The 13,832-nt window shown below is 36.5% G+C and overlaps 1 protein-coding gene across 2 annotated transcripts in view; it reads right to left on the reverse strand.

Moving 5' to 3' along the window:
- grik3 (glutamate ionotropic receptor kainate type subunit 3) overlaps positions 1–13,832 on the reverse strand; it is an 81,475-nt gene that overhangs the window by 10,967 nt on the left and 56,676 nt on the right. For both annotated transcript variants that reach the window (XM_027149341.2, XM_027149340.2), the window contains 3 exons: positions 11,718–11,921; positions 6,587–6,810; positions 2,673–2,791 (listed from right to left, as the gene is read on the reverse strand). In XM_027149341.2, coding sequence (XP_027005142.2) covers positions 2,673–2,791; positions 6,587–6,810; positions 11,718–11,921 — 547 coding nt within the window. The remainder of the gene's footprint in view (positions 1–2,672; positions 2,792–6,586; positions 6,811–11,717; positions 11,922–13,832) is intronic.

Here is a 13,832-nt window from a genome sequence, read left to right on the forward strand (position 1 = left end):
AGGTAAGCTGCTAATCAGCACTAGGAACTGCTCTCGTGGGAGTTGTATTAATGTAATGCCCTGCTTTTAACTCGTGTTATCTTCTCACACATGCCAAAAAGGTTCAGTATATCATGTTTAAGATGGGGAAATATATATATATATATATATATATATATATATATATATATATATATATATATATATATATATATATATATATATATATATTAGGTATATATATTGTAATATAATGTCTGATGCGAAGAATAAGAAGAACTATTTGTTTGTTTGTTTGTTTGTTTGTTTGTTTATTATTTTGAAGGTGTCTTATGTTTTTTATTGTCTATATTAAACACTGGTGCATGTACATTTCCTATTAATCCATTCATGATCTAGACATCTCTTGCTTCTGTCAAGAAGAAGCATTACACCGAACCTTGTTCTGTCACACTCAACTCACAAACGCCATTATTTGCATTTTTACAAAATGACACTGCTGTGATTTGGCATGCCTTTAGTTTAAATACATTGGGACAAGGATACAAGAGGAAAAAACACTGAAAGAGTTTGACACCTGACATCATGAAAAAGGATGTCAAACTAGATAAAACAATACATTTGAGCAAAGATACTTTTAATTGATGTCACTTGTATTTCTTGCGGAAAATAAGATATAAACCCAGTGCCATGCCAAAACTATGCAACTTTAGGGTTTTAAGGATTATTTTTGTGATATTTCAAGCAACATGAGTTTTTTTTTTTTTCCGGAGATCTGGAAACATAAATAGTATGTCACATCGACCTGTGCCAGAACAGCCTTAACAAGCATTATTTTGAAACCCACAAATTGTAGCTGTAAATGTTTTGCTGTTGACTTGAGGTTGAATATGATCTGATTTCTATGCTATTTCATCAGTAATGGCCCATAAAAAATATTTCTCTTTGGCAACAGACTACATGTACCAAAATATCTGTATAGTACATAATTTGCGATTATACCTTGAGAAAGGTATAATAATAATAACAGTCAGCTAAAAAAAGGCACCGTGCTGCAAAAACTAAACCAAAAAGTGGAAGGAAGATAGCACTATAAAATATGTGCAAATACTAGCAACCTGGCTAAACAAATGCTCTTAATGGACAAGCTGCCCCAAAAAAACCTACTGTAGCAAAGTCAACTGGGTAATAAAGCTGCAAAGTTCACAAAAAGGTCAAGGAGGAGAGCTATAATTCCAACAGCTAGCTAATTAGCAAATAGCTCTCATTTGTCATTTCTAATTTATCTAGATACATAATATATATTCCACCCTTCAAATTACCTTCAAATTATATAACTTTTAATTTCTGATTTAATTTAATTTTTGGATTAGCTCTACCTCTGTCATAGACAAGTTTTCAAACATACTAGGGAGTTGGGAAGGAAGTGTTGACTTAGATGATATTGTATTTGACAATAGAGCCAAACAAACTGGACACTGAGTTAATATTTTCCAGGATGACCTGCAGAGGAAGCATAAGTTTACAATATATTTTTATACCCTGATGATAATTTTTTTTCTGATCAAAATTGTAAAGAATAACAGCAGCAACAACCATTAAAATAAAATCTATAGAAAACGATCTGAGGCTTGCAAGATGACAAACAAGTGCCACTGCCAAAACTGACAGAGGTATTTGAAACACAGGGGTTTTTGAAATGTCATGTGGGTGTTGCATATTGACTTTGCCTTCCCACTTTCCATTAGACTGCACTACTCATGAACTACTTATCTGTATCTGTGAACAGTGGCAAATTGATAGGGATTCCAGGCAGTTTGAGGGTGGAGCGGCAGCTTAATGAATTGTATCTAACATTTGCGATCCTTACAGGCAGAGATTCACCACAGAGAACTCTCCGTTTGTCACTTTACATGAGCTTAAACATTTCATTACTTGTTCTGTCTCCCCTGCCTTCTTTATTATGTTTGCTTCATTTTTGGGGGCATCAGTTGCTAATGTGTGCCCATGAGGGGTATTGTGAACAAAAACATCAGGCTTGTGTGTCTCTAATAGCTTTTCTTTTTCGCTAATTTTGTAAGACTCCAACTAAAAGCATAAAGAAATTGAATGGAATTCAGGCAAGAATAATTGCAGAGGAACTGAATGTTGGTTTAAGGTGAGATAATGTTTGACATGTTTGTGATGTTCTAGACATCAGGCAAAATATACTAATCAGATATGATCACAACAAAACATCGGGAAAAGAGAATAACTGTTCTGAAAGTTCTCAAAACAGAATTACAGGGGGAGGTTTGTTGGTGGACATGTAGGCAAGAGCAGATGGTGTCTTTTCTGTAGTGTCTGTGAGAATGTAATGCCAAGACAGAATCACAGTCATTTGTGAGGTTTGATCCTAACCCCAACTCCATGCCAGCAACATGAGAAGAATTCCTGACAGAAGCCTCATTTCACAGAAACAAACTCTACTGAAATCTTTCTAAACTGCCAGTGCATGTGACGGCTATGTGACACATTTTCTCCTCACACTGGCATGAAGCATGGCAGCATCCTTCCTCTGTCTGCACTTGAAGCCTGAACTCCACATACTCTTGATAGGAAGGGCTTCTTCGTGAGCAGCCACCTCATGCTGCTGTCAGCTGAAGTTCATTTTGAAGGCTTGTTAAGCACACTTTAAACACAGGCTACATTACCTTGCTGCATGAGGGATCCTACGCCAAACCAGAAGCTGTTCAGGAGGGTAAAGTTGTTCTCCACTACATCAGAGCTTGGGTTGCATGGATGGGCATCATACCACTCATAAGGGCTAAATCTGCAAAAGATGCAGAAGAGATAAAGTAAGCAATTATCCATATGGAATATTGTCTGCCTTTTCTACTAATTCCATGTTAATCCCAATAAATCCAATCAGTTTTGCCTAGATTACATTTTTGCTTTTTTGTGACACATCTTCACATTGAAAGGTAAAGATTGTACCAGTTGGATTAGGATACAATGAGATTTAGCCGGATGCAATTATGCTATAAAATCTTGTTTGGCATTGATGCTTATACCAGCTTATATGAAGCCCAATTAGTTACTTCAAAGTTAATTAGTATGCATGAGAAGTGGGTGATACAGCAAAACTGTATAACTTTTTTTAATATATAATATTTTTTAAGTATTACACAGCAATATATATCATAATATCATACCCTATATGCCCAAAAGTATATCACCATCTGATCACACTCATCACCCTAATCCTAAACCCTAAATCTAACACCCGACACCCACTCCTTTTTGTAATAACCTCCACTCTTCTGGGAAGGCTTTCCATTAGATTCTGAAGCATGACCGTTAGGATCTGTGCTTATCCAACCACCAGAGCAGAAGAGAGGTCGCATCTAATGCACAGTCAGAATTCCAGTTCATCCCAAAGGCGCTCGATCAGGTCTTGGGCCACTCATGTTCTTATACACCAAATTTGGCATGCCATGTCTATATGGAACACACTTTGTGCATAGGAACATCGTCATGCTTGGCAAATTTTCAGTCCAGTGAAGGGAAATCGTAATGCTATAACATATGAAAACATTCTATACAACTATAGAAACACAAAGAACATAAGCATACTAGTGAATTAATGGCTGCATATATTAAGCAGAGATTAAGCTGAGATTATGGTTTAAAATGGCATAGGACAAGGATACACACTAGCAGGGCTAGGGTTAAGCAGATTTTTAGCAGGTGCATTCAACCTAATAATAATATTTACAGTATTTTTTTCATTATAATGCATTTGTGAAATTTACAAGAGCCCACACAGCCCTTGAGTAGTGTCCTTGTTTTAGAGTGCTTAACCTGAATCTGTCCATAATTCTCAGAAAATATTTTGCGTTCCAGTGTTAGAACTGCTCCTTGGGGGAGTCTTACTTCTTTATTAACAGCATAATGCATTATTTACTCTAAATTGACAAACAACATTTTAATGTGAAGTCTTGAGAGAGAACAATAGAGGAGATTGATGGAAAAGAGTCCTCAAGAGTATGCCGTTTATCATGACTATCACTCATGTCCGCCTCTTAACTCAACATTAGAAACCACTGGGACATTTGTCAAACAAATCCAGGGACAAAAAATAGAATGCATAAACGTCATGTTCTTCTATCAAACTAACACTCACCAAAACCCACTTATCTGTATTATGTCTACAGTGTTTTAGGTCAAAGGACATTACAGTGTAATATGCACTCGTTAGGAGACAATAAAGATTTTATTGTTGTCTGAACATCATGGTTTCTTCAGACATTTGAAACAGAACATGATCTTATCTTGATTTATCTCTAGTGATGGGGGAGGCTAGATATTGATATTTGTTAGCTAGGGCTGTGTATATGAACAGTACAACTCCTCTTTTATGATCTCTTTCCAACTTATAAAACTAATTACATATGCTCATCACACTTGCAAGGCTTTTACTATCATTCAAACAAGGTGGCAACCTTTTAGTGCTGACTCTATGAAGCTGGGATTTCTACATAGCTTTGACAACATTATCAAATCCATGCAGTTTTTTATGTAACAGATATTTATTACTAGCATTTAATATTATTTAATACCTAGTATTTATGTACTGTATGGTTAGCAGCAAGATTTAAAAAAGGTCACACAATTTAGTTTAAGAGACTAAAATATACAGAATTTACTCCTTTAACCTCTCAGTTTGCTGTTTGGAATTCTTTTTTTTTTTTTGGTTATTTTGCACACTACTCTAATTTGCCCACAATATAGTCTAATGGATAAGGTGCCCAAGCACTCATCTGCCTCAGCTGTGCTAAAGCTCAGATGTACTACCTAAGTCTCCATCATGGATAGATATTCTTTAAATCTTCTTTAATAATTAAAGTATAGCTTTATCTCTGAGGTTCGTTATGGAGACATACTGAGAGTACTTGCCTCCCTTGGCACTATTCTGCACATAAGGTCTCTAATGAGGGTATCAAGTGTGCGTGGGTTTACCATCGTCAAAATGCTCATTTGGATCGAGTCACTGAATTTATAGTGAATCCATTGCAGACAGTTGGAGATTGCACAGCTATAAATTAACATACAAAAGTGCTCTATGGGCATGTTATCTTTAGAACAGACCAGAAATTAACTAAAGTGTGGGCAAAATTGTACTTTTGTGAGAACATGAAATACAAACATTAAGAGCATGATTAAAGTGACAAGTTTTATTGATTTATTTATTTTTATTTTTGTTTTCATTGTTTCTCCAGGGCTCTGTAGGTTCTGATTAAAAAAGGAATTGTCATTTGTTCTCTTCCTCCTCTGTCTCTATGCCATAGACTGTATAGAGTCACCTGAAGCAGCAGATCTCAGAAAATTGAAACTTGGGGCAATGTGCAGGTTTTTGTGCAGATAAGGGCAGGAAAAGGCAGAGAGAGGACATGTCCATTATTCCACAATTGATGGAGCGTAAGTGCTTATCCACACTAGTGAGATATTGAAGTCTTAAATTTTAATCTGTATTCCATAGGCATTTTTAATCTTTTTTCTTCAAATTTTAAATGTATATTTTCTGAAGTGTTGCAGTGATGGATTCCACCACTATGTTGAATTCTCAGAAAGCTCAGTTTGTTGAAATTAGTTTATTTATTTGCTTTTGTGATTATGCATGGATTTCCACTGAGTTCTCAGGGTTTCACCAGCACCTAAAACAGGGGCACTGGCTATGCTAAATTGTCCATGGATGTGAATGAGTGAATAACGTGTGAAGTGTGTGTGCCTGGTCCCCATGAGTCGGTGTGAATGTATGTGTGCCTGGTCCCCTGCACTGGATTAGCATCCAATCTGGCATAAATTTACCCACCTTACACCTAGTGTTTTCTGGGCTAGGCTCTGGATTGATCATTAACAAATACAAATGACATCAATATGTAAGCATTACTAATACATGAATTCATTACATTCCTTTAAAATGTAGACAAAAATCTAAGGATTTGCAATTGTTTATATACACACACTTAAACCATTTCTTTGACACTGTGTGTGTGTCTGTGTGTGTGTGTGTGTGTGTGTGTGTGTGTGTGTGTGTGTCATTAATCTTCATAATAAGTTAATAAGAATTTAAATTTATAATTTTATATTTACTTAGAGAAAATAAGTGACTTCTATTTTATGCTTGGTCTCACCAGTGCAGCAGTGCCCTAGGCACCATTACTGACTGGAAATTGAGACTACTGGCTATCTAATAGCAAAGCAGATGAAAGAAAGCCACTCCTGCTTAAACTGTATTTACAGCTTTTCACAAGAGTACTGAAAGGAAACATATCGGAAGACAGAAAAGGAGCTGATGAGAGCAGCTGCCTCGTCTTGAAACTTGCAGTCCAGCCAAGGACTCATTTCCTCCAAAATTAACTCAAGCACTGCTCAATGAGTCAGCAACAATGGTCACTCCGGTGTGTGGGGGTTACGGCACATCCATTTCCTGAGCACTTCAGCACAGAACGACGGGAATTTACACATTAGGTTGCTTCTCTGAATTCAAATCTCTTCCACCAAGGTATTTGAAAAGGTTATGAGTGATGAAAAAAGTCATATACTACTTTTAGATATCACTCACCTGGCAATGACAAACAGCACGCAGCTAACACCAAGGTAGGCCAGCAGGATGTAGACCCAGATGTCTGGGGTCATGGGCTTGAGGAAGGAGAAGAACCCGGTGTTGGTATTGTTTGGACGGCGGTAAAGGATGCTTATCCCTGTGTTCAGGAATGGCTTTGAGAAGTCGATCACTTTCTCTCTCACAAAGGTGATGGTAAGGGGACCAACAGCCAAATCTGCTCTCTAAGCACAAGGGAGAAAAAAACAAAATAAACACTATGTACAATATTCTTTATATTGTAATGGTCAGTTTAAAAAAATGAAGTTTGTTATGCAAAGTGTTTCAATAATCTATTATTTTAGATTCTTATATTTAAATGATATTATTATTATATATTCTACCTAATAAACAATGTAACCTAATAAGTATGCAATAGCTGAGTCGAATGAACAAAGGTCTCTGTATGTTGCACCAAACTTCAACAAAGCATCAGCAAATCTGTCCCCGAAGGCTATCACAGTCATGTTTGCCAAGAAGATTCAACTGTTGACTCGAATGGCCTAGTTTCCCCAACTATTGCTTTTTCTTGCCTTGTCTATAAATTGCAAGCGCAGGGAACCATTCAGTGGCACGTGTCTAGCTGCATATTTAGAAGGTCACCATTTACATCGCCTCGCCCTGCTTCCCTCTCTCCTGGGTTGGACAGGAGGTTAATGAAACCAGCTGCTTGGTTCACGCTTGGCTGCTTCTTTCCCCCTAACATGATGGAATCACAAAAGAGTTCAGACCTCCTCCTACTACAGCACGAAGGAAGTAGTGCGAGACTTGCTTGTACAAAATATTGCATTAGAAACATTTGAAAATGAACCATTTTCATTACAGGGGACACTTTTTTCCCATTACTGAAGTACAACAATACCACTGTTTCTCTATCTTGCCACTATTTGACATTTCAATTCACTGCAATGGCCTCTTTTGGAGCATAGAATGTATTTGCTGTCATTGTGTTATTTGACTTCCCCTGTTTCTTCAGGTTTTAGTTTTGGCCATTTGACGTATGAGTGCTGGCTGGCAGAGAAAATGGCATGAAGCAGCATGCAGTTGTCTGGATTAGTAAAACCTGTTTTTACCACAATGGTAGCTAAATACCTGCCAACCATCCAGAAATAGTGGCAGAGTGAGAGGATACACAGGAGGAGTGTGAGAGAAAATAAAGGAGGGAGGACAAGTGGAGAAAATGTCAGTCAAACGGTGAGCCTAGTGAGAACTCATCTAATATTTACATAAAGTACACACTAATTTCCATCTTTAGTTTGGCTTACCACAGCTATGCAACCAAACCTGCTGTGTATGCAGCTGACCAGCCTGCAGGCCTGCTCGGTTGTCACTAGTGACACTTCTCGGACTGTTGTAGGACAAGAAATGGTCAAACCAGCATCATCTACTCCAGTAGTGTCCCACTGAGAATCATATCACTGCGTGTAATTTGCATTGAAAGCACAAGATAATTTGCTATAGTGCACTGCTGCACACTGATCCTTGTATCCAGTGGTGATAATAATGTCAATATTATCACTAATAATCCATACAAATACCATACATCATTGTATCATACTTTAACAAGGCCTGCTGTGTTACTTAGCACCTTGCACACCATGCCCTTTGGCTTGTGGGTTTGTGATCATGTGCTAGAGAACAAGAAAGGTCTAACATTGTACAAAAGCCTTTTTACACACCATTAAGCTCTGTATTTTTTCACACATACTTAAACCACTGTAAATGTTTCAAGGAAAAGGGATTTATCTTCTATTAAACTGAGAGGATGACAAGTAGTCAAATTAACTGTGCATGTTCTTTTTGTATGTGGCATTTTTTTGGTAACCTTCAGTTTGGTTCTCTGTGTGACAAACTACAAAGATGAGGACAGAGGTCTGACTTACTTTAATGAACCAACAAGAGCGTGATATGTTTAAATAAATGTGCTGGGCTAAGGGTGCTTTGTAATTCACTAATGAAACTATGATTTATGTGAGCTTGTAGAATGCCAGTTTGGATGTATGGCCCCATGCCTTCGTGCCACTTTATTATCAAGTAGAAACAACAGACTAAACATTTTGCTTGTTTTCTTCAAGCTACGAGCCCCTGCATGCAGGTCCTAGTAAGCATAGCATGCACTTATTGAGCACAAAAAAAATGTGTACTTGATGAATATAAATCGTGCTGATGAATACATATGACAGCCTCCATTAATAATGCCTCTCTTCTTTTTAATGCATGTCATGAGCAAAGACCCTCAGACCACACAGTGCTGATTCTAAAATGAGAAGCATGTGCATTTGTATTGCCAAATAGCAAGTGGTTTATTGATGGTTAGTTTAATGATGCTTATAACTATGTAGAGGACCCTTCTCAATCCATTACCAAGAAAGCAGATCATGAAAATCATGAAAAGCTACTCCAACATCATTGGTCATTAACAGAATCTAAAATTCTACCTGCCACATTCAAAAATAAATAAATAAATAATGTGTCCAATAGCTTCTTCTTTGTTACTTTGATTTGCCCGACATGAGAACTATCTACCTCCTGAGGCAACTTCAGGTCAATTTTCTTAGTTTGGAAATGATTCAGATCAGCTTATCTATGTAGACAGTGGTGAGAAATGCACTCAGCCATGAAATAGAGCACGTAAAAATACACATGGCGCCTTCGAAACCTCACAAGGCTTCTGCTGATAAAGGCTAAGAATACTAGAGCTGCTAGAATTATGAAACAATTTTGGAAATGGGACTAAACTGATGGTTGGGTATGTTCAGAAAACAAGTGAAAAGCAAGGAGTTATCTAGCAAATTTATATTGCTTATGAAACATTGAAATCTGTGTATTTCATAATTCAACAGCTGTTACAAGGCACATGCAAAAATACGCTAATAACTCCTGTCACCAGTTTTATGGTATGTATGAAATTTAAACTCATTCTGGTAATAAATATATCTCATTACAACCATAAGCATGCTGTCAAGATCCCAATTTAACTTATGGTGACGTTAATATCAGCACCAGCTGTCCATTCTGTATCTTAATTTCTGATCAGATGGCACTTTACTGCCTTTATATTTATGCCGAAGTCTAAATAGCAGCCTGTAGTGGACACAGGCACACACACCTCTACCTTTGTCTGCACCAGCAATAATGTCTTTGTTCCCTCAAGGTGACTGTTATCAGACCGGATCTGGCCAAAGCGCACGGGATGATTAAGTGCTGCAGCAGTAGCTCACCTCTCTCAGCCCTTCCAACTCCATGCCGTTGACTCCCACCTTATGACTTTGTCCACTAAATGCCACTTAAGCTATTATAACTCTCCTGTGTAAATCTAGGAAGGTGAGGCGAAGGAGAGACATTTCGTAAATGCCAAATCAGTAGTGCCAGCTCTGTTTCCTAAATAAATAAAATAAATAAATAAGACAGGCAGGGTGTGGTCCTGGTTAACAGCAGCAATCTTAAATATCTTGAAATTGCAGCTGATAGAGCATTGTCTGGTCAGATTGCCCCTGCTGCTGTGTTACTTGCTCATTTGTTACTCAGGAGTATGCATACCCTATAGGACATAAAAACGCTGTACGTATGCACTCCACAGCTTTGTAACTTTCAAGGAGGAATTTCAATGAAATAAATTTTTAAAATTGTTATATCACAGTATACTGCAGCATGAAGTCCTGCATTAATTTGTACACAGGTCTCACAGTAGTTCAGTGTCTAAATAAACAGTAGGATTGTATTACTGCTATAGTGTATGGGTGTCCAGTCTTATCTGCAAATGGTCAGTGTGGGTGCAGGTTTTAATTCCACACCTGATTGTATCTATTTAATCAGTTAATCTTGGCTTTCAATACACAAAGGTGTGGCTTCTGCTTGGTTGGAATGAAAACCTGCACACACACCAGTCCTTTCCAGATAATGCTGCCTTTACATGCTTTCGAAATTTTAAAGTTCAAGTTTCCCACAATGAATTTTCTCTCAAGTCAAAATTAGGAAGGGGAAATGCACTGATATTTTTGATTTTTTTGGCACTTGCCTTTGTGCTCAAATTAATTTATGTGGCATAAGGGACCTTTCTATGCATGTTGTGCTTTTTTTTTACACTATGAAAACAGCTTGCATTTGACCAGAAACCCATCATCATCAGCAAGCTAGTTAAGTGATTGATATGTGTTATAATGTCCTATTGAGAGTAAAAGAAAGTAAAAAAAAAACAAAAGCAATAAATATTTACGAAATACCTAGAGTCATGTTCATGTTTCATGTTAACAATAGACCGTGTGACCATGATGAAGGACAAATCTGATGGAGTAAGTTCCAAACAATAGGTTTAGACCCCCCTGTTCTATTAATAATATCCTATCAACCTTAAGGAACAATTCATTTATTGGCACTCCAGGGCATTTATATAACACTTAGTGAAGGAGTTTCCAAGGTTTTGGATGCTGTTTAACAGTCAGTAAGGTTCCTGACCCCAGAAAGATTTCATGACTGTTTGTGCTTTTCAGTGTTTCAGTTACATTACAAGCTGACATTCTGCCAATTCAGTTTTGATTCATTTTGTCACATTACAAGTGAGAAAAAAGGGGTTTAGTAAGAAGGAGTGTTATAACAAAAGCTTGTCTTATGAACAATAAACAAACAACAAAAAAAACATGTTTATTTAACCATAAGCAAGAGAAATTTGCCGCTCAGTAATACATTTTTTTTTTTTTATAAATTCCTGTGGTCTAGGCAGAATAAGTCCAGACCATGGTGTTGTACCAAAGTAATCCATGCGTACGTGGTGTAACAAAGTCAAACTCGTGTGTTATTTTGGAACTCATCAATAGATGGAAGACAACAAATACTGAAAATACTAAAAACACATTTTTGTTTCATATTTATATGACTATTTTCAACATTTACCTCATCTGGCTTCTTTGAGACATGATTTGGTGAAAATATATAATTTATATAATATTCATATTAAATAGAATCACACAGTGATGTTTACTTTCAGAATGTATTGTTTTTTTTGTTTGTTTTTGTATTGCTCTAAATTTATTAAAGGTTTTAAATAGTTATTGTGTTACTAGTGTGGATGGAGTTAAAGTCAACTTATACTTACATGCTCCATAAGCTCTCTTATGATGCCATTCCATTGGCCCTTGTCATCCTGGAAGCCATATTTGCCATCAGGCACTAAACGGATATCATAAGAAAACCCCAGAATACCAGCCAGTTCCTTCAGCAGGTCAATGCAGAAGCCCTCGAAGCGGTCATTTCCAACAAGTGCCTTGTCAGACTTCTTAAGCATGACATATGGTTCCTCCTGTGCAGATACAAAGCATCAAATGAAACGCGGTGGTGAGGTCAGCTTTTTTTCTTACTGGCAAGCACACACATAATTGAGAAAAAGTGAATGGTCTAACAGGGAGCTTCAGAGAATTCAAAGCCAATATACGTTTACATAATTCAGTTCCAAATTTTACAGCTCAATTTGTCAATTTGATACTGATGAATAGCTTTAGTTTAGCTTTGTTAAAATTACAGACCTAATTTATTAAAATCCATTATAAAGTAACTAATACTTGTATCTAAACAAATAACAATAATACTCAACACTTGCAGTAATGCCATCACTGAGTAAAACGAGATCCACAATGATTTATATTGAAACAACATTTTAACAAATATGTTTGTGGAAAACATTCAGAAGTGAGGCTAAAAAGCAATTTCTAATATTTTTACCTGGAGTATTTTCAACATTTATGATCTTGTAATGATGAATTTCTTTTTTTAATTTATGTAAACCATGTTTAGGTTTGAACCCCAGTAACCTTGTTACTTACATACAGTACATACATTAGCCTTACTCATGGTTTATTAATGCTTTAAGGTTTATGGTTTGTTAATGTTAACAAGCGCAGAAACGCCAGTTAATGGAAACGTTTTTTGAGAAATGCTTTTATTTTAAGAGATGCAGACGTACAAATGCGCAAATCTAAAAGTAAACAATGGATTTGTTATTGTGCATTTAAATGGCGAAAATGGGCTTGCACAAATGTAAGCTTAGGTAAATCACACTTAGTTAGCTCAATTAATATATTTGCATATACACCATAAAGTAATGGCCTCTAAACTCATATTTATTAGAGTAAAATATTTTTTGTTATTCTTTTTTTTATGTTTTTAATTCGTGTTAAACACAATCCACTGTAAACAGTTACAACCCTCAAGTTCTACCTCCCCTCATATGTTTTCACAAATTGTTTCAGAGACTCATGTAGTTTATGGGCTGAGCCCTGAATCTTTATAGCCGTGTAATACTTCACCAGAAGCTCATTATTTGGGTCGTATAAATCCTTGATTAGGAACAGAATGCTGCAATGAAAATGAACATGCTCATAATGTCATCAACAATGTTACTGATGATCTTAGTAAGACGGTTTCAGTAAAATGACTCTGTCTGGAGAAATGACAATACAAGCTTTTTCAAGCTTGAGGAAATCATTTTTGTCAGCACTTTATAAGCAAAATCTCTTCACCATTTCACTATTTTGATTTTTGTTACACTTTATAACTACACGGTTCAGCTATTGAAAATGAATTTTTAACGTACCTTGATGTTGCATCTTTTGTCTTAGTCTACTCTGTCATAATGGACTACATTTCATTTTATTTTTGTTAATAGTGTAAGTTAGTACTTCAGGACAATATCATGTATATTATAATAGCATGTTCACATTTATGGCTTATTATTCTTTCATTCTAATGATGGATATTACATAAAATGTCTGTCATTCTGTTTGCTTTGGAAGGCTGTTGTTTGCCTGTGACCATTTTCTAATTTAGGACTATGGATGATTGAAACTAACACACTGTTAAATAAATAATAGCCAATGAGTTCTTGACTATAATGGGATTTATATTAAAACTGAAGTCAGCCAACTCCAAGGAAAACTTTGTATAAGTTGTCCAATTATCTTGATCAAAAAGTTTGTGTGTTGCAGAAAAAAGTCATTACCATCTGTTCTCTGCATCCTAATATGTGAAATTCCCCAAGGTTTGGACTCATATCAAAGCTGTAAAAGCTGCTTCTCTTGCTCTCTCTCTCTCTCTCTCTCTCTCTCTCTCTCTCTCTCTCTCTCTCTCTCTCTCTCTCTCTCTCTCTCTCTCTTTCTCTCTATCCTTCCCTCTCGCTCTGCTTGGGTTTACTTAAGAATAGGGGGTGAGGAAAAGA

This window comes from Tachysurus fulvidraco, chromosome 3, assembly GCF_022655615.1.
Source record: "Tachysurus fulvidraco isolate hzauxx_2018 chromosome 3, HZAU_PFXX_2.0, whole genome shotgun sequence".
Taxonomy (NCBI): Eukaryota; Metazoa; Chordata; class Actinopteri; order Siluriformes; family Bagridae; genus Tachysurus; species Tachysurus fulvidraco.